Source organism: Echiichthys vipera (assembly GCF_963691815.1).
Source record: "Echiichthys vipera genome assembly, chromosome: 15".
Taxonomy (NCBI): Eukaryota; Metazoa; Chordata; class Actinopteri; order Perciformes; family Trachinidae; genus Echiichthys; species Echiichthys vipera.
The window spans coordinates 11,824,643-11,845,885 of NC_139840.1; the positions used below are offsets into that span (position 1 = coordinate 11,824,643).

The 21,243-nt window shown below is 42.0% G+C and overlaps 1 protein-coding gene across 1 annotated transcript; it reads right to left on the reverse strand.

Annotated features, from left to right (window-relative positions):
• Nucleotides 1-677: 677 nt before the first annotated feature.
• greb1l (GREB1 like retinoic acid receptor coactivator) lies at nt 678-19,576 on the reverse strand (the record flags this gene model as incomplete). Its single annotated transcript, XM_083928008.1, has 32 exons — nt 678-841; nt 1,809-1,947; nt 2,535-2,735; nt 3,190-3,331; nt 3,427-3,642; nt 3,731-3,893; nt 4,478-4,682; nt 4,808-4,969; nt 5,156-5,295; nt 5,725-5,871; nt 6,031-6,136; nt 6,270-6,829; nt 6,962-7,194; nt 7,628-7,743; nt 8,319-8,661; nt 9,209-9,342; nt 10,249-10,438; nt 10,962-11,142; nt 11,323-11,520; nt 11,929-12,063; nt 12,398-12,526; nt 12,656-12,955; nt 13,127-13,312; nt 13,682-13,819; nt 14,026-14,151; nt 14,283-14,420; nt 15,641-15,763; nt 17,251-17,373; nt 18,002-18,178; nt 18,308-18,484; nt 18,696-18,869; nt 19,420-19,576. The coding sequence occupies 32 exons, from the start codon at nt 19,574-19,576 to the stop codon at nt 678-680; spliced, it is 5,823 nt and encodes a 1,940-aa protein (XP_083784134.1).
• Between the last annotated feature and the right edge of the window lie 1,667 nt (nt 19,577-21,243).

Below are 21,243 nucleotides of genomic sequence, written 5' to 3' on the forward strand. Positions count from 1 at the left end.
CTGTGTCGATATTTATTTAATGTAATGAGCTGTCAATGAGCTTTGTGGAGTTTGAGAGGCAGAGCAGCTAAGGACGGACAAGGAAAGAGAAAGAAAAAGGCGAGGGGCAGCGGAGGATGTCTTTGGTGCACAACATAAGTTAATGCCAAAAATAACACGTAGAACTTGGGAGAAAAAGCTTTACCCCTTTAAGCGACTTCCCTTGGATCTCCCTATAAAACCCTGAGATAAACACGTATGTCCAGAATGGGGCATACTGTAGTCAAACAAGATTGTATGTACACATACAATCTTTAAATAGTCACATCATTTGTCAGAGAGCGTTCACTTTTGAGAAACAATATAGCACACAACGTTCAGGTTCAGCTGTGCTTTTTCAGTTTTTTTTCAGTAGAACACAAGCTCATGTGTCAGCTATAAACAAGAGTTAAAACACGCACTGACCCTCTTCAGAGCCAGGCGTAGTGCACTGTCGCAGTGCAGATGAAAGGAAAGCCATATTAGTTGTCCTTGTCTTGTGGGGCACTTTGGATTTTGTGCTCCAGCATATCGCCTCAGACCTTCTATTGGAATGGCAAGAATTTGTGGTGTGCTGGCTGGTTTGGAATCAAATTTATCCTCATTTCTGATTGTGTTTCTGCAGCAGAGCAGAGAAGTGGACCCAGGAAGGTTCAGGTTCAAACATGGCGGCCAGTCAGAAAGTAGAGGGGCCGGTCCTCGCTGCAGTTGGCAGTTTGAAACTCATCCCGCAGGCGGAATTGCCACTCGTCCTCCAGCTCCAGTCGGACAATGGTCTGACGCAGGGAACTTCGATCCTGGCAGATCACGCAGAGAGTGGCGCCTGTGGACAGTCAGGGTAAAATAAATGAGAGCTGGAGTCTAAAAAAGCCCTGCTAGTGATCCTTAAAGGCTTGGCTGCTGACTCAATGTCAGGGTAATGATTTGTTCTAATTGAATAATCTATCTGCATTAAGTTTCTACCATTAATTGTTCTTGACTTAGGCCACATTCACACAGCCTCAGGCAGCTTCCGATCCACCGCAGGGTTGTATGGCGGTGCGATTGTCACTTAAACGGCCAATCTGTGGGATGTCCTGTTGTGTTCTTTAACCTCTTAATGTAGCACAAGTAGACTTTAAATTTCATATTTATGGTTTTCTGTCAGAACTTGATGCAGCTTCATTTTAGAGGGAAAAAAGACGAAGGTTATTGCAGGAAACAATCAGTTATTACACAAACTCCTGGGTAGTTTAGTGCTTGTATTTTTTTTTTTTTACCGCCATAGTTTTTTAAACTTTATTGTGGCAGTGATAGAGGTAGGGATGTTCACTGTTTACTGCGAATCTCTCACGACCACTGCAGCATGCCATTGGGTTTTATTTCTCCAAATGTTGAATCTGTTTTAACTTTTTGCTACAGGCTGCTTTGTTTTGTTTTTTTGACACTGACCCTGCAGCTTCCACCCCTGCAGCCTTGATGCATTAACTCCATTCAAAATGAGGACAAACACTTGTGCTCGCCGGACCGCCTGATAACCACCTGATAACCACCTGACAACCACCTGACAACAACCTGAGAACTCCTGACGACCCCCTAATGACCGCCTGAGGCTATGTGAATACAGCCTTATTGCTTAACACTCATAGAAAAACACAGGAATATATACACATAGGCATGCCGCAATGGCAACACACACTTGCGTCGCATACTGCATGCACCACTGTGGTATAAGATAACTTTTAGAAGATGCTATAACAACAGAGACAACAGAAGCAGTAGATATAACTACGACCACACTGAAGTATCACCTTTAAGGAAGCGGAATTTCTTGAGGAGTCCAGAAACGACGAAGGAGTCACAGAGGTAAAGCAGCAGGCCACTGAACAGCAGGCCCTGATGGCTCAGGTTGGTGGAGTGTGGACGAGAGTTAATGTAGCACACAGAAATCTGTGAGAAAAGATATGACAAAATAGACATCATTAATTCAGCTCGAGTAAGCTAAAGGACACATGAAGCGTATATCTTTTAGGTCACAATTAATGGAATAATTACATTAGATCATCATTACGAAAACTCAATAACTCCTGTGGGGAGCTATGGGTGGAGGGGGGGGGGGCATATTCATCGGTTGCACCATGTGCAACCACATCATGATTTATTTCCATTACAGGAGAAAACACAAACATAAGAAATGTGTCCAACAGTCAAATGATGAAGTTGTGCAGAAAACACCTCTTATGCACAAATATGCACCGTTAGCATTCAGCGTTTGTACATGTGCGTGTATGCAGGTCAGAATGTTCTAAGAAAAACAGATGGTGAAATTGCGCAACATCTTTCTCCGCGGTTTAGATTAATTCTACAAACTTAAGGCTAACACAACATTTGAAATAAACTCAGTCAGCAGGTTTTTTACTTATTTCATAGTTTTCTTAATGCTGCAGTAAAGTCTTCCTGTGGGTTTAAGGTTTCAAGAAATGATGCTAATATTCTTCTCTCCTGCTTTCAACTGCAACCCTACTGGGAGCACTCACCTCTGGGCTGATGTTGAGGTAGCTGTCTATGGACAGAACTGGGTGGTTTCTGTTCTGAACGGCCTTTGGAAAGAGTCGGTGACTGCAGTTTTGCAGAAACTTTTCAAGCAAGAACTGGGCCGGGGCATCCAGGAGGGTCTGCTCGCTGTCTGGAGCACAAACGTACTGTGACGGGCTGATTGAGGCAGGGTTTTCTATTTCCTGGGGAGAGAAGAAAGCAGTATAAATATACTGAATAAATTCACTCTGAAACCACTTACAAATGAGGATACCAGTAAAACCAAGCATCCACCTTCAAAGTAAATTATATATTTTTCTAGTGTTAAATACATCCTGTAAACGTGAATATCTATCAAACATATACTGTATATAACCAAACTCACGTGTATAAGCAACCTGTTATATTTATAATTCTATATCTTATTAAAGCAAATTTTGCACTCTGCACCATTGCATATTTGCCTTTATGTTTACATGCATATACACACGTTTCATATTCTTATATCTATATATAGTAGACAGTTGTTTATGTTTATCTTTGTTCAGCTTTCTGTCTTTGTCTCAGCTGTATGAGTCAGATTCCATGCATGTGTATGCATACTTGGCCATTTGTAGCTGATTCTGATACCATATGTTGTGCAAACACGACACCCACCATGAGTTTAGGTTTGACCAGGAAGTCTTTGCTTCCCCCAACTGGAATGTGTTTCTTCATGAGGCTGAAGTAGTTGAAGCGACACAGCAGCAGCCCACTGCTGTTCACCCGTAGATTGAAGTCCACCTCTTCACAGGTATACCTGCACATAGTACCAGAACAGCAATAACAGCAGATTAAGACACTAAACGAATCACAAAATGTGCGAACGCTTAACACAATCCTCCTCTAACTTACCGATTAAGGTCATATTGAACATTCTGCGTCAGGTCCACATTAAGCATGACAAAGTCGTGGAGGTGACAGCGGCTGAAGGGGTGGCTGGGGGACTTGCGAGCCAGGCTGCTGCTCCACCTGCGCGTACCGCACATTGCGTACAGGGAGATCTTCGGTGTGGTTTCCATATGCTGCAACACCGACTTTAGAGACACGTTCGTTCCATATGATGTCTCACTGAGACAGAAAAAGGAGGACGTACATAAGTATGTTTCGTGGGGGGGTGGGCAACAACTCAGCATCTTAAATCAGAAAAAATTACTACCTGCTGTCTGCCGGCTGGTGGGTGTTCCACAGTACGCAGGAGTCGTCCATTATGACAATGAAAGGCCATACGTCTTGCCTCTTGATACCTTGCTCTTCCAGTCGGTTTCTCTCCAGCTCCAGGTTATGATATGACAGCTCTTTGATCATGAAGCGGGCAGCACCTTGAACAGACAAGAGCACACGTGTCAATTGTTACGCCCTTTGCCTAAACCCCGGTGCTGCCATCTATCAAGGAACAATTTAGTTTAGTTACACCAATTCAGACAGGTCATGCACCTGATTGACTTACTTACAAATCAGACTATGGTTAAGGCAACATTTAACCTTTCACCTACTGTAAATAAACGTGACTGACTGTAATAAATACATGACCAAGGTGTCTCTCACACTGTAGTAAAATCTCTTATCAGCAGAGAGATAAGTTGTGAGTTGATGTAGACTTGAAAAGGTACCCTTGTAGAGTTATTGACCACTAGAAGTGCAATGTTTCTATAAGTGGGTGCCTGTTGGGTTTTGTGTCGTGCACGTATATGAAGATGTACGTTCCTGCATTTTGGTGAGATACGCTTAATGTAAACGTAACTTCTGTGTGTTTATGAGAACACTCCACAAAGTTAAAGTAAAAAAAAAATATCCGTAAAACATAGGGGAAATTTTATAAAAATTGGTGCATCCATAGAGGGAAAAATTAACATTTTTACACCACGAAGACATCTTAGTTTAATTAAGCCAGTAAGCTGCTCACCAACTCCTGCACTGTTGAACATGGCTGGCAGGACAAGCAGGATATGGTTGGGCCAGTACTTTCTGTAGAGGGGCATCTCAAATTGCTTGACCACCAGAATGTGCAGATGAACGGCACCCTCCATGGCGTGGAAAATGTTGAGCAGGCCGTGCTCTTGGCGTCCTGTACTCGGGGTGAAGATTGGACTCCTTAACAGATCGGGGTCCTAGAGAGACACACAGAGAAGAAAGTCGAGTAAAAACACAAAAAAAAATGTTGTGAGGAAAAAAAAGAACAAACATGCTGATGCCTCAAATGCAAAACACTCCCACATGTGTACAGTCAACTAACCTTGGTGGAGACCAGAGGCAGGTGCATGCTCTCCAAGTGGCTGCCCTGCTGACTGAAGACAAAGTGCTGCTCTTTGGCTTTGGGAATGACAAACTGGAGCTGGACCTCCTCCCCCAGCATGGACGAGCAGAAGGTGAAAGCGTGGAAGGTGCACTCCGACAGCTACAACACCCACATACGCAAACACACATGCATTATTAACACAAAGAGCACATCATTAAGCATGACTACATTGTATAAAAGCTCTTAAGCTTTCAAGTATAAGTATTTTGACAGGTTAGGATATCAGTACGTGCATAAAAGTCAATTCAGCAATTTTTGATGTTTGATGTAAACCTGTGCACTCACCTGTGTGGCAGGGCCCGGATCACTGTAGTGGTGACACTGTTCACAGTGATGAAAGGCATTATGGGCGGCGAACCTGCTCAGACGTATGGACTTGGTCTCTCGTTTGGCCGGTGTTTGGTCCTCGTCTTCTTGCTTAAAATCTGCAAAAATCAAACATGTTCACACTCAGCTCACAGCTTGTTTAAGTTAATGATATGTCAGAGGGAGAGAATGATCAACAGTATTCATCCTATAACAGTGATAGCTGCATGTATGTTTATGTATTATGCATTTTTTTCTCTTGTATTGCTCTCTTAGTTTCTACTGTTTCCTAACTTGAGTCTTGCTTTTAAGCTAACTCGCCCACTCATGTGTATAGAATCTGCCAAATAATTTCAACAGTGCATTGTTTTACACCACTATAAAGTTGTTATCGAAGGAAACGTGGAAAAATAAGATTGTGTTTATTTACCAATGTATGTATCCAACAATAACCTTTAATAAAAAATGTCTTTTAAAAAGAAGTGTTGTATTACCAATGGCAGATTAAAATGACTGCCTCTGCTTTGTGTTTGCATATTTCTGCTGACCTTTGAAGTACTTTGGCATCTTGTCAGTGTAAACAGGACTGGCCTTCTTGAACTTAGGGTCCCTGGGGTAGGGGTCAAATGGCAGCTTTCGCACTTCCTCGATGTCAGGCAACTGGGTATTTACTAGAGTCGTCACTTCTGATGTTTCTGGAGATGAAAAGAATATGAAAAGATATAGAACAAAAGCTCAATCACCACAATTAAAAAAAAGACAATTTGACATTAAATTCCTCATAATATCTGTGGTGGGTTTCCAACCATATGAGGTCAGAATAATTAAGTCAGTTGAGTCCCGATGATCTTCACCTTCTTTCTCCTCCTCTTCCTCATCGTACACATCTACCTCCAACAGTCTAATGAGCATTCGGAACAGGATACGGAGAAACTGCAGATAGGCACCAGTTTTTCCCACCTAACAAATGGACACAAAAAAAATCATTCTTGCCATGTTACGATGACACATCAATTCAGATGCATAATTAATAATATATGTATATGAGTACTTATATGCACCTATAAGGGGAGCAGTACTTGTCTTTTGTTACCTGTGGGGGTCCACTGAGTAGCAGGCGTCGTGGATGTGCTACAGATGGAGCTTCGTAATCAGCGTGATGCTGCCTGGCGACGGTCCACTGGCGGTAGTACATGCTTTGATCTGCCCCCTGCAGGTTGTGAGTGATGAGGGGCCTCAGGGGGCTGCTCCAGGCCACATCTGCGTGAGGCAGCAGTGAGAAGGAGCTCAGCTGACTCCCCGACTCCCCAGACAGCAGGTTGTATGCCGCCCGTGACATGATGACTGTCCGCGGCGACACGCGAGCCGGCTTAGAATCTCGACTGTACTGCGTGGATTGGCTGGGCCTCTGGGTTGAGGAGGAAGACGGGGAGGAGGAGGAGGAACTGGAGTAAAGAGAGGGAGGGGCCGTTGAGGCTTTGGAGGGGTTGGAGGAGAGCTGGCTCCCAAGGGAATCGCACTCCTGCTTGAAGCCTTGTGTTACTGTGCCTATGTCTGAGGTGATGCTGACTTCTGGCGGGCAGGTGGAGGTGGAAGGCTTTTGGGAAGAGTCGGCAACATCGGATGAAGTGACACCGTTCTCTGCCAAAGAGCCTGGAGTGAAGACATGAGGAGAGCAAAAGGATAAATATGAATAAAGCTAACAAGGTATTAACTTAAAGCTAACTTCCAGCGTGTGCATCTTTAATCCTAAGACTCGGTATCGCAGGGAGGTCAGGGACTCACCAGAGGTTCTGGTTGCAGCGCTGCCGTTGCTCTGAGGCCTTTCCAGCTCTTCTCCATCATTTAAGCTGGTGGAGGCCTTCTCTCCGTCTGATTCCCGAGAGGCCATAGCCTTTTTAGGCTCTTGGGCGACACCCATGGACACATAGGTGCAGGCCAGACCCACCTCCTGCTCGAGGGCCGTACGAGTCAGGTAGCTGGAGTCTATCAGACGGAGGTCGCTGTATTTCAAAGACCTAGAAGGATTAAAGTGCGGAAAGGATTGTTGCATATTACTATATTCTCTCCCACAGGTCTTTAATTTTGAAAAAACATTTTAGATCGAAATGTATGTATTTGTAAATTGCACACAATTAGATTGTCTAAAATATATCTGAACTTGGATAAAATCACTAAATTTGAATGCTTGTGTTATAAGTCTAACATGGTTTACTGAATGGTGCTCTGGGTGCAGGACAAAATGTAACTGGACCTTTGTTGTAGAGAAGACAAGCTACACTGTGTAAGTTCAGACGTGTAAGATAACACTCAGAGGTTTAAAAAAAAAAAAAAGTCAAGGCAACGGCATACTAAGAGGAATTATAGATGAGCTAAAAGAAAACATATTTTTCGTTCCATGATTGACTATCAAGATTTATGGTGATGGGGTATTGTGACATACGAGCTTACCTGGGGAAAGTTTCTCCAAGAGGGTCCTTGCCTGTAAGGATGACGATGCAAGGTAGCCCTTCCAGATCCTCATAAGTGTGCGGTACCCAGTCTTCATGCTCACAGCCTCTCCACGCCTACAGCATAATTAATATTACATAATTATGGTTAGGTTGTTTATGCATCATTTAGAACAAGACCAATAATGCACGTTGGGCTGACGATGGGGATTTCCTTTCATTTATTGCAGATGTTATGTACATATTTAATGAAATCAAATATTTTTTTGGTTAATCCATTTTGAGCTAGTAGTCTAAACCACAATTCCCTAATATTTAAGATGTGAATGTGTCACACTGTTCAAACGAGCTAAGAATAAAATCTGACAACATTCACTGGCAGGGTTTCAGCGGAGGTATTTGGTGGTTTAAATGAGGTTTGAGATTAATCTCAATGTTCTAAGAAAAAGAGTCTGAGGAAAAGAGATGAGTGAATTCTGAGAATTTAGTCAATTCCAAGATAATCTCTTCAGACTTCTCCTTAAAACCCCATTTAATTCAAACCCTGATATCTATTCAAACATTGGAGAAACTTGAGGGTGTCACTCGTGGATGTGATTTTCTCAGCACCTCTTGCTTTAAATATTTAAAACATTTGCTAGAGAACACAATAAAAAAATAATCATGTGACTCTGGTTGTATGGCGTTTTCACCTTGAGGCGGCTGATGAAGTTTCTGGGCAGGTTGAGCTCAGAGGCCGGGCTTCCCAGCAGTACGGCAAAGCACAGCTGCAGCCCCAGTTTGTCCCTCACGTCCTCGAGTCGCTCGCGAGCCAGCATTGCCAGCTGCAGTGAGGGGACTCGAACCAGCAGCATGTGGCCCCTGCCCTGTGAGCCCTCTCTGCTCGGGGCGTTGATTAGGTCCTCCACCATAGCCAGGGTCTCCGGGGTGATATGGTCTCTCAGGGACGGTGAAGAAGTCAGGGCCATCATGGCCTCAGTGTACTGCTGAATCAGCAGGTAGCTGCGGATCACCATGCTGTGCAGGTGCGGATGTCTGGAACACAAATAAGGGAGTTTTTTAGTTTGAGCTTTAGCTGATTATGATGTATTTCCTCAAAACAGGTAGAATTTAGACAGCTTTGTTTCTTAACCCACTCACTGCCAGTATGTTTCCATTCAAAAAAAGACAGAAGACACACATCTAATATTTGGATGACAACATGTTCACTCTTGTATGGTATTCGGGTCAAATTGACCCTTTCAGGAAAAATGTGTAATTTTTTTCTACTCAATGTAACCGTCCCCCACTTTTACCCTCTGTCATGTGTCCACCTCCACCACCACCACAAAAAATGAATCACACTTCTATTGTAATTTGTGTTCTAAACTGATTGCCATAATTAATCCTATATCTTGTCTCTACTGATTGAAATTGAGATAAAGACATTGTATGTTAATGGTTTATGAAGTAAAACTTAATTTCAGACTTGTTTTTAATACCCCAAATATGTCCCGGGTCAATTTGACCCGAGGGATACCAGAGGGTCCCAATAGTGAACACCATACAAGGGTTAATGATTTCTCAGTGACATCATTTGTACCTTTCCAGCAGAGTGTGAACCATCTTCTCAAAGGCATCATCACAACGCAGAATGGGACTGGCCACACCCCACTGCAGCGAGTTGCTGTAGTCCTTCAGGCCAAAGTACAGCAACTCATTAGGAGACTGCTCCCCCTGATGGAACACAATTATGGCATAGTAAGAACATGGACACATGAACACTATTAATGTCAATACTACACTATAATTTAGCCTTTTACCCATTTATACAATCACTATACAGCACCAAATTTAGTGTTGAAAAGGAGAACTAGTTTTCTAAGCATATAAGGAGTTTTGTCTTATCATTTGATGCATTGAGTACTTTTACTTCATTATTATTTGTCCTCCAAAATTAGCAATTCCCAACTTTTTTGGCTTGTGACCCCTTAAGTTTGAGGCAATGTCTACTTGCTGCCCATCACCAACAGTTATGTCTATGGGGTATGAGCAAGACAACAAAAAAAGTAATTATTTGAGTAATATTTTATCTGCCTGAATGTTAGGTTGTAATTCACAAGAAATGATAAGAGGAATGTTTCAAAATAAATCTAATATTTTGAGCAAATTCTTCTTGTTAACTGTCTCAGTTTGGAAACGATATTTCAACATCATTTAGTGTTGTACTGTAAATTCAGCTGATATAGTGATGAGAATAAGTAGCACAGTATGACCGTAACACCCCTCCTTTGCTCTGAGGCTCTAAATTGTATTTATATATTTAAATAATGAACAGTCCAAACTTAAATATCATTAGGACAATCCTTGAGAAAGGATCTGAAGGTGGAGACAGCGTCATCAATGTTGCGATGGATCAAGTTACCTCTCCAGTGCACTTTAAGTCCACCAGGTGGAGTAGCTAAACCACAGCTGTTACAAACTGGCCCTGTGCATGCTGCCATAATGTTAAAATTAAACAAAATTTGGAAATGAAATAGTCCAGATGTCAAAATATACCTATCTATAGGAATGTATGAGACACCCTTTAATTATGACCTGCAGGGTTTTTCTTATAGTTGGGGTGTTAAAATATTTACTCACCAGACTTTCATTAGAGGGCCAATGAACTTCATTGTGCATGCTGATGCGAGACTGGTGGGTCTGCAGTGTGTGCGGGAAGCAGCTGACCTGCAGGACCAGGAGGTTCATAGCATTGAGGACTTCCTGGCAGTTCACCACCCGGTCAGCCAAACCCTGCAGCTCGCCGTGGCACACAGAGCCTGACAGAGCGCTGGAGAGTGGAGTAAGTGTTAACACGGATGCAAATAGCAACTCAATTTGGGACATGGTTCATGAAGGGTTTTACTTTTGCTGAGCTAAGTGGCCAGTGTGTTGTAGGTCGTTCCCAAGAAAAAAGAAAAAAAACTTCTGGAAAACAGGAAATTATCTATTTTTATGTTTCTGGCAATGACAGCAGCATTTTGCATCTGGCAGCAGTAGCAACCACCTCGACGAAATATGTAAAACGCTTAACCTGTCATCACAAAACCCAGCAAACAACATGGATGAGATATCACTTTGGACCAAATATGTCTTAAAATAATTAAAGAAAACAGGGATCTCAAATGATCGGGCCTACATTTGACCACCAGAATTCAAGGTTATAGATACTCTGTGTTGTATTTGTTTTCACTGCCTGCAGCTGTTATCCTCTTTGCACCTTAATTAGTATATAAAAAGGACAAGGCTACATTTGCAGCCATGACAACTCAGATTATCAGAGGAGCAAAATAGTGTCAGTGGAGTCGTCTTACCTTGTGAGATCGACGTGCGAGTTGTCGTGGATGAGGACAAACAGGGTGTAGGGGTTCTGCTTGACTTTCCTCATGAAGGCTTCCATCTTGGCGTGAACGTCAACATCAAGACGCACCACGTATTTATCGGATTTCTGGTAGGCTGAGCAGACGTCTTCGATTCCAAGGTCGACAAGCACTCCTGAGCAAAAATAAACGAGACATTTTAATACAATCATGTTGTCATAACTTTAGTGAAGCGCTAACTGCTTAAACATTAAGTCTCTGGCATGGAAAGTTTTGAAAGTTTAAGCTCTAAGCAGATGGAAAAGTCATCCTCGGATTATGTTATTATTTAGGATGTTTGCCTCGGGATACAAACCTGATTGTCGTATGCGCTGTGCTGTCTGGTGTACCAGAATGTGAGATGGGGGGACCAGAACAAGAAAGTCCACTTTACAAAAACGCCCCAAGTCGAGGTTCTGGGTTCCGGAGTCAGCGATGGAGCAGACTTGGGAGAGGAGGCTCCGAGCCACGCTCAGCTGGGTCGGATAGATCTGGAAGACCTTACATAACAGCTCTGCTACAGGAAGACAACGAGGGAGACATGTATTAGCATAGTAAATCAAAATAATTACACAAGTAACACAGACATTTTAAGTTGCGGAGGTTATTGCCACCAATGAAGAACAAAAAAAATTACATTTGATGTAATTTATCGACAGAGAATCTATTTGACTGTATTTAGAAGTTATTAACTTTCAGCACCCTACGCCTTCATCGTGTATCTTTTTTACAACCAGACTCAATAACCCTACTCTTCTTTTCACACGTTTTTCAGCTTCTTTGTGCTTATTAATCTCATCTTTATCTGTGTTCATTTTATACCGGCTAAATATCTAACTATAGATTGGAAGACATAATTACAGTCCATGTAGAATATATATACTGATAGCAGTTCAGTGATTATGACGGAGAGCAGTCTAACCTCTTTCTGAGGGAGGTGACATGCTGGCAGCCTCCTGGGAGTGAATGTGGTCAGTGACATCGCCCTGGAAAGGCAGGATGACCTGTCCCTTTCGTCTGCGCTGGTATCGCACCAGCTGTTTGTCCAGATTGTCCCCTAGAAACAATCAGTCACCGCAGTTACACAAAGACGCAGAGCAGGCATGCAAAGCTGCTACAGGACAAATACTCTTTGATATACAGCACAGTCCTTAAAAAAAGATAGAAATGCACACAACTGATGTGTGACAACATGTTTTATTTTATTCCTTGACATTCGGACAACATCACATTGTCAAACTTTAATTTAGTTATCCGATGACAACCTAAAAACAGCCATGGTCATTATAAAACACTGGCTTTCTTCCAAATGTATGAATGAAGGACAGTGGAATGCCTCCTAACAAACTAACCAAAAACATAACAGGCACATGTATGAACGCAGCACTCACCTAGTGACGTGGTTTTGAAGTGAGAAGCCAAGATGCTGACTTTCCCTGTGATGAGTTCGTAGCTGATCTCCTTTAGAAACTCATTGGTAGTAAGCATGCCCTCAGCTAAGGCCCGTGCTTGGTACTTTCCTGAGCCCAACACATGAGTTAAGATTAGATTATTATTAATATAAGAGAGATTGGCCAAGGTAAGAGGACAGCAACCAAGTTAAATGATTTTAGATGCCCAAAGTAGAGCAACCAGGTTGCAAGACTCACCTAAAACAAGCACACAGAACTCGTTGCCGCTCATTTTAGAGGCACATATTATGACTACATAGGTGGGCAGGCACTTCTGCTGGTGAGGACCCTCACTGAGAGAACGCAGTGACTCAGAGATGCCTTCTCCCAAGGAGTTATGGGTAACCAAGACTTGGACACTGCCCCCCGAGACACTGGCTTCCAGTCGAGCTAACCAGGGCAGCTGGGACGGGGAGATGGCAGGACCCCTGGGACAGCACAGCATGGCCTTCAAAACAATCTGCTCCAGCTCCTCCCTCAGAGGAATTTGTTCTGAGCCTGCAAGAAAAAATGAAATATGAAAACACAAAAACCACTGATATCGTTAAATATTGTTTCTGTTTAGAGTGAATAAGGCACTCCACTACCCTGTGTGTTTGATAAAAGCAAACCTGCAACGTGTAACAATAAAAATAGTAACAGTGAGATGTATATGTGTTTGCTGCTTACCTAAACGTGCAAGATACTGTAAAGTGAGCAGAATCATTGTCTCCACGCATAGAAGCTGGCTGCTGTTGAGGCCCAAAGTCTCAAGCATTTTCTCTGTTAGCTGATTGCTCTTATAGCAGCTGACCAGGAGGGGGCTCACCACTATGTCCCCAACATTCCCATAGAAATAAGGTAAAGTGCCATGCCCTGAAAAAGGAGAGTTATCATTGAACAAAACCGAAACATACAGTATAGAAGCTAGAATTATGAGACAACAACCTGAATATTTGTGCTACTGAAGTGTAAAACTGTAAACAGTTATTATAAGTATATGCTTATATATATATGTAATACAATAATATACACATAATATTTCAATACAGGTAAAAAATGTAGCTGTGACAAGCTGGATAAGAAATGGCAAACTAATCAAATCAAAAAATAGGAGATAAATCACAATTTGGTTAAAATATGTTGAGAAAACCAAATACGTGTTGAAAAACTGTACACCAGGAACATTGCATTTATTTTCTGCAGTATTAAGAAGGAGCAAAATGTCTGAATTAAAGCTTGCACCGATTAGGATGACAGGGCGAACTCCTGAAGAGTTGAGCAAGTTGTCAGGGACGATGACCGTCTCTCCAGCGGTGACAGGTTGGGGCTGAATGACTCCTGCTACTGGTGGCTGAGGAGACGATACTACTAATACAGAACCTAGAGGAAAATAAAGGAATTACATGTCAATGTTTTAATATAAAATCCTAATATTTAAAACATATAATATTAAGATGAATATTTCCGCTTTAAAAAAAACATTAAAATGACCATTTGACTGAAGAAATCCTAGTCAACTAAAACCCAAACAACCGATTAAACAACTAATCGTCTAAGAGCCGACCTGATTGGGTTCGGGAACTGACCTGGAGAAATAACTATCGGCCGGATGGCTGGTACGGGAACAGCTGTCGGTGGGACGGGTACCAGTGAGTTGGGATGCCAGCTCCGGTGACGCTTCTTTGGAGGCCCAGAGTTCATGGCAGAGGATACTAAACATCCAACGCAGAAAAAAGGTCAAAACAGAGAATAGTGCAATTTTTTAAAATAAAATGAATGTAGAACATATTTTGCGTCTAAAATTTTCCAACTTTATTTTCTCTTCAGAAAGAAAGGACTTTACCAGGACTGTCTCCTAAGTCAGCAGTGCGAAACCCCTGACCTTGAGGCCCTAAAGAGACCTGGGATGGGCTCAGTAAGGGAGGACGCCCATCAACACCCAGGCTGTTAGTAGGCCCATTTACCCTCAGAGCTGTGGGTACTGGAGACACATGCATGCACATAAAAAGCAACATTAGTACACTAGATATAGTTAAAAATATGTTTTAACTATATTTGGACTACATGTATTTAATCGGCTCTGCAAGACTGTACTTAGGCACAGCAGTGCTTTCAACTAAATGCTAACATCAGCATGCTAACATACACACAGTGACGGAGTTTGGGAGGAAGCAATATGCACAGCAACAACAGTTAACTCTTGTTTTCCATGCAGATAAAGCCCCCCAAAATTGAATTGAATTGTTCACCATGGTCACAATATTTGTGTCGAATGTTAGCATGCTAACATTTACTAATTAGTACAAAACACAAAGTAGCCTACAGTAGGGCTGATGGGACTTAAATTTAGTTATAAACCAAAGTTTTGAACTAATGGTTGACCTTGTGATGGCGCTAAAGGAAAAGTCATCGGACTAGTTTCTGGTCACCATGCTTGTCAGTAAAAAATGTTGTGAAAACCAATCAGTAGTTGTTCAGATATATTAAATAAATATTTTCACAGCTGTAACTATCTTCTGAGCAATACATAAAAATACATAAACATGAGTCAGTACTAGTGACTTATTGATTTCCTACACATGAATGTCTATTGCCAATAACTGGATTGGACATTTTGCAATCTCATATTCACTGTGTTTGCAATACACTAAAACATTGATTTGTGCGTGTAGCCTTTGCTTGTCAATATCACAACCTTGTAAAGGGGCTAATGGATAGCAAAGCCTTAAAAAGTCATTACAGCATTCCTCCCTTCAGTATTGATTGGTGTGTAAATACAAGTGCACATGTATGTCACAAGTGTGTGTGTGTGTGTGTGTGTGTGTGTGTGTGTGTGTGTGTCTAAGCAGGTCGTAGCAGGGGCTAATCGTGCCTCCATGGTCAGCCATGGCTCCATCTGGCTTACGCAGAACCCCGTAGCTAGGCAACCCTTTTCACCATTAGCAGTGCAAGGCCATTTAAGTGTTCCTCACATAAAAGGTAAAGGCTTTAATCAGCATCTAAATCCTTGCAAGTTCTACTGTCAAAGCCTGGACACAACTAGGAATGTGTAAATGTATGTTGTTGTGTGTGCCTCTTGTCTCATCCTTCTTAGATTAATAATACGCACAAAGTAAAGCAGAATGCAGAGGGGGATACACTGACATGGCGATAAGCAGATAAAACATCCTGAAATTACAGGTGTACTGAAAAGAGCTTCACCTATTGGTAGAGTCTTGTTACCAGGCGTGGATGACAGAGGTTTGAGGAAACTGCAGTCTCTGCTGAGGTCCTGACTCCCGAAAAAGACAGAGGATACTTGTGTCGTCCTGTTGGGTGGGGAATCTGGAGGTGAAAGAACAAGATGAGAAATTCAAGCGTTTATGCTTAAATACTGTACAAACAGCACTCACCAACTCCCTGCAGCCCTACCACCGACTACTCGCCCCCTGACTGGTCATGCGGCTGCCTTTGGCCTTCATGTTACTAATACTAACAGACTCTTCTATATCTGTATCCAATGTCCACTGCACAATATAAACAAACAATATCTCTCCTTTTCATTAATCATTCGAGGATAAACAGTTACTTTTCAGAAGAGGTAGAGAATTCCATGTCACGGTGTTTAACCTCTTGACTTGCTGAGAGTTCCCTTTCGTAGCAGGTTATACCTGAAGGTCAGGACATTTCAGGTAAGGGTGATGCAACGAGTCCCACATGTCTAACACATGAATGTGTGAGATCTCTACTGGCAGGCAGCTTCCAGAGTCAGAACAAATCAATACAATAAGCCTCAGGAGCTTTTTTTTTTTTTTTTCAATCAAAAATGGAGCAGGCACTCCTGTTGTGAGAGGTCAGAGAAGAAACATCTCCTTAAAGAGTGGCAGAATCTGTATCGCATACATGTAGCCGTTGGTTTACCTGAAATTATTCAGGCCTTTATTTATTTCGAGGGGTGTCAAGATTCTCCAAAATGACAACTGTCATTTACATTTTCAAATTCTTCTTCAAAAAGAAGAATTACATAGTATCAAATGTGATATAAACACCATAGTTTGGGGGGACTGTACCACACTATGGGCAAATGGTCAAATTTAAGATAAGATAGTATTTATGGTCAATGCGCAAGGTACAAATAAAATGTAGGGTGCCCCCACAGAGCCACCATGCATCACATGATAAAAGAAGACAATGTAAATGTAAAAACAGAGCAAACGACATCTTTAAATAGAGACATTTAAATAACTAATTTAAAGCCAGAGAATCATCAATTCTGCTTTTGATATTGGTCATTGCTATTGAAAGCTCATTTCAACTGACTTCCGATTTAAAACTGAAATTCTGACACTAACCACTGCTAATAACAATAATTAAAAAAAATACTGAAAAGGTTATTTACTATTATTGAAACATCAGTATGCTTCCAGAATACACACCAAAGCATCACAGCACCAAAATGAGATGAAACCCAATCAACAAAAAAAGTATCCTCTTTGTCAAAAACTCACTTATAAACAGCAGAATGCAGTGTGGTGCCTCAAGCATCGCCTAATATATTTCAGGGCCTAGCCACCACGATCTGTCTCTATGGCAACAACCTAAACCTATCAGCATAAACCAATTAATGCATTACCTCTTTTTGGTGGAATATATACATTTCAAATTGTCAGGAAATACATTGCTCATAACTTTAGCCAGTTTTTAGCCAAACAACTGTTTGAATTTTATATGAATATATGTATAATCCTCTTGCACAGAAGTGAATGCATGTTATACTGAAGTGGATGGCTAAATCTTGCAATGCACGTTATCCGTGCTGCTTGCAGTCTCACCTGAGAGGGAGAAGGGAGAGGAGCTTTGTCCACTGGTGCCTCCGTTTTCTTTGCTGCTGAGAGAGGAGGATGAGCTGGGTTTGGATGTGGACGCGCTGCTGGAGAGCTGGCGGGTTTTACAGTCTGAGAAGCAAAGGGAGAGGAATGACAAAAGAGAGTGAATCAGTGTACTAGAGCTTCTTTTTTAATAGATTTTATTGATTTTTATCGAAATAGAACGTAATCAACTTACAAGTGCTCTCTATGTTCACAAAGATATCAAAACCGAAAGGAAACACAGTACGAGGCAGATGTCAACGTGTGCGTAAGCTCACTCATGACTGACTGATATGGACACTTGTGCAGACACACACTGTTTGACTGTCTAGAGCTAGACTGCAGGTCTGATTACTACCTACTGTTGAAACGTGTTATGTGTAATGTCATAAGAAAAATAGTATGATGAAGATAACGTATTCTGTGGTCAACGGGGGCGGGACTAGATAAGCTTTTGCTTCTCCCGCTTTCCCTTTCAGCCATGTGAATTGTATGATTTAAACTAAGATAATGTGTAAACAAAAAAATAAAACAAACAAATAAAATAACCAACATCCCAACCAAAATAACTTCAGGTAGCTCACGACTGTCCTTACCCCATAAAGTTAAAATAAATAAATAAATAAATTAGTGCTAGAGCTCTCGCCGGGCTCTGTCAAAATGCCCTCAGGCTTAATTCAATACATTTTTGCAGTGTAATATGAATGATTTTTACCTTTCCAGCAGATGAGAGGTCCTTTGCACAGAGCACCCTGAGAATTCTTCACCAGGTGGTATTTTAAGTGCTTCTGCTTCTTGGGCTGGGTGGATAACTTGAGGTTGATGTGGTTTGAGAACTCCGTGAAGTATCTGAAACCCTTTTCGCCACAGCCCACACAGTTTCCTGAAAAACCTGGAAGTAATGCAACAAAAAAGAGAATTATTATATTAAACAATAATACATTATTTAGAAACATTTACAGTTCATTGCATTCCTATACCAGGACATTTGAATGACTTCAGTCTAGGAGAGGTGACTAACCTAAAAGTGCATTTTTCCCGTTCTCATCAGGCAAAAAGCGGCGGTCCACGGCACACACCAGGATATGCTCAGGGACACTGGGGGACTTGGCACCAACAAGCTCAAAGCCTGCTGGGACTTCCACGTGCTCCGTTGCTATGGAGACCAGTCGGAGATCCTTGCCGGCCTGACAGAACCCTGATGAGGAAGGATTTTTTTCAGTCAGAGGATGAAACAGATGTGTCATTTGAAGACATAAAGAAGGACTTTTACATTAGACAGTTTGTATATCAAGTGATGAAAACAAAGACATAGAAGCCACATCTTCTATAATTGTATTACTTTTAAAACAAGCTTATTTTTTTGTATTTCATTCTAAGTAAATGTTTTTGTGCTTCGATAGAGCTACCATCCAGTGTGCAGCAGCCGTCGGGCGCAGGAGTCTGTAGGTAGGGAAGTGGAGGGCTGTTGCTGTCTGAGTCATCATCGTCTTCCAGCTCCTCCAGATCGTTGGAAGAGTGGCTGTTCATGAGCTCCTGTCCTGGCGGCTCGCCACCATTGAGGTCGGCTTTCGACTTCATGTCTGATGGACATTTTAAGTCTGATTATTTCAGTAGAACTGGATCAGAATTATGGGTAACACTGTATTTCACAGGCACATTCCTACTAGTTTTCTCGTAAGTATCCTGGAAAGAACTGTAACTTCATACTAATTATAGGGAATTATAGCAAATTAGGGAACAGTAATCTAGAGAGCCTTTGAATCAATTCACGGCAGGGGAAATGAACAGGCAAAAATATTTTTCCAAAGGTAGGCATACACTTAAACATAAATGTAAAAAATAAGCACTAATAATACATTAATTATTATTTATTTATTTTGATGTGTTCTTTCAAGGATTTTTCTTCCTCTTTTAGAGGGATTAGGGAATGCCGACTCATAAATTAAGGTGTTGCTGTAATTTACATCAACCACAACTTTGACTCAATATCTCAATATTGACAAGGCCTCAGTAATTTTGGCACTATCATCTGTATGTAGATATGTTCTCTTAAAATGCAAATCAGAAGTGCATGCCAGAAAAATCATTAGTAATGTTGACATGACAGCCAGGGAGAGTGCGTCTTCCTACCTTCCACTTTAACAGGATATGGCTCCGGCTCAAGGTAGAGCTGTGTGAAGATGGGCTGTGGATCTCCACTGCTCGAGCGCAGCGACGCCTCAATGGAGTTGTGGAGAGCCTCTTCAAATCGAGCAGACTTCAGTTGCCCGGCGTATGAATTCCCCATTATCTGTGAGAGCAAAGAGAACCGGGATAATGAGCAAAGATGCGCAGTCATGTTTTATCTCTGTTCAGTGATTGCGAGCTCTGCAGATGGCAAACAGGGAAGCAGGTGTCTCGCGCGAATGCATTTTGCATGTTTTTCAAATGAACGGAGCCATAGTCTTCTGAGGGTTTGCTCTGTGTTCGTCAATCGTTCTTCTATTCAAAGTTAACTTCAGCCACAATTCAAAAGAAGTCACATTGAGCTCTGGGACATTTTAATATACCAAACTATCAATCAACAAATCAGAGGCTCCTGCAGACGATAAGAGAAGCTTCTAAGAATAATAACACATGCATGCATTTACAACAAGTATGCTTGCAATCACACACACACACACACACACACACACACACACACACACACACACACACACACACACACACACACACGCAGTTTTGCAATGTCAACACAAAAATAATGGCTCTTTCTCCTTCTATCTGTTGTGTCACACCGCCCGCTCTGCCCCCTGAGCCCCTTTCCACCCCAGTGTCCACTCTGTGACATCTGCCGGGGTCGGCTGTGTGGGTCTGAGGTTGTGGCTGGCTCTCTGGTGGCAGGTGGCAGCTGGACAGAGGGCTAAGCGTGTAGTCTCAAAGAAGAGAGCACAAGAAAGAGACAAGGAGGGGAGGGGGGAATATATAGAGAGCACTCCAAATGGGGTGAAAAGCCGCACTGAGTAACGGCTGTGCTACATCACGGTGAACATTCATTGCACAGTGGAGCATCCTACTCAAACTCCTATTTGTCATAACATTTCACTCAATCTGTTTGTAATTAAGAGCGTTCAAACTGTGTGTTGAAAAAGGAAATAATGGAGTTTTGGCTGCTTTCCTGACACATCAGTCTGGCCTGAAGTGCCTCCCATGTTTGTCCTTGGACTACATTTGTGGTTCATCTACACTAGAGCAGCCAAGTGCAGGCCCAAGAAAAGCTCAAACTCCTCGTTCAGGTCCAAATAAGATCCTACGCAGCTGCTGGAGCGCTCACATTACCGTGTAATATGTTGCACCTTTAGTTTTCTCGATAGTTAGTCGTTGTAAGTGACCTCAACTTGAGCTCAGAGTTCAGTCAAAATTTAACTAAGCTGGCCTTTCACAAAGGTTTTTCAAAACATTCACCTTGGATTGCAAATGTTTGTTTGCATATGTTGCAATGAAGAGGCTTTTAAAAGCAGTATTCATTTGGTTATGGTCAAAGCTGCACAGAGGCTGAATTAGAAATGTAGCAATTTAGCTGATTAACAATATGATATAAAAGCACACAAATATATAAAATGTCAGAATGTAGGTAAAAATGTACATCCGTATGTACTAAATACACACTGTCTTTTGGCTACACAGAAACCCTGAACCTTTCTATTTTGTCAATAGGGTTGGAATCAAGTTGGAGCTGCCTTTCTCCTCTCAGGTCTCATTTTGCCCACGCCTGGACAGGTTCCAGACCCTGTGTTTACCTAACAACCTTCCTGGGGAGGAATCTGAGTCCAACACAGACAAAAGACAAGATTAACAGTGCCTGACTGTGCTGTCAAAGAGATAAGCAGCTTAACAGAATGAAGCTACAGTATTTCTTGCTTAACTGATGGAGGGAGGTGCCTGCCCTGAAAGACAAAAGCAGAGGGGGGTAAA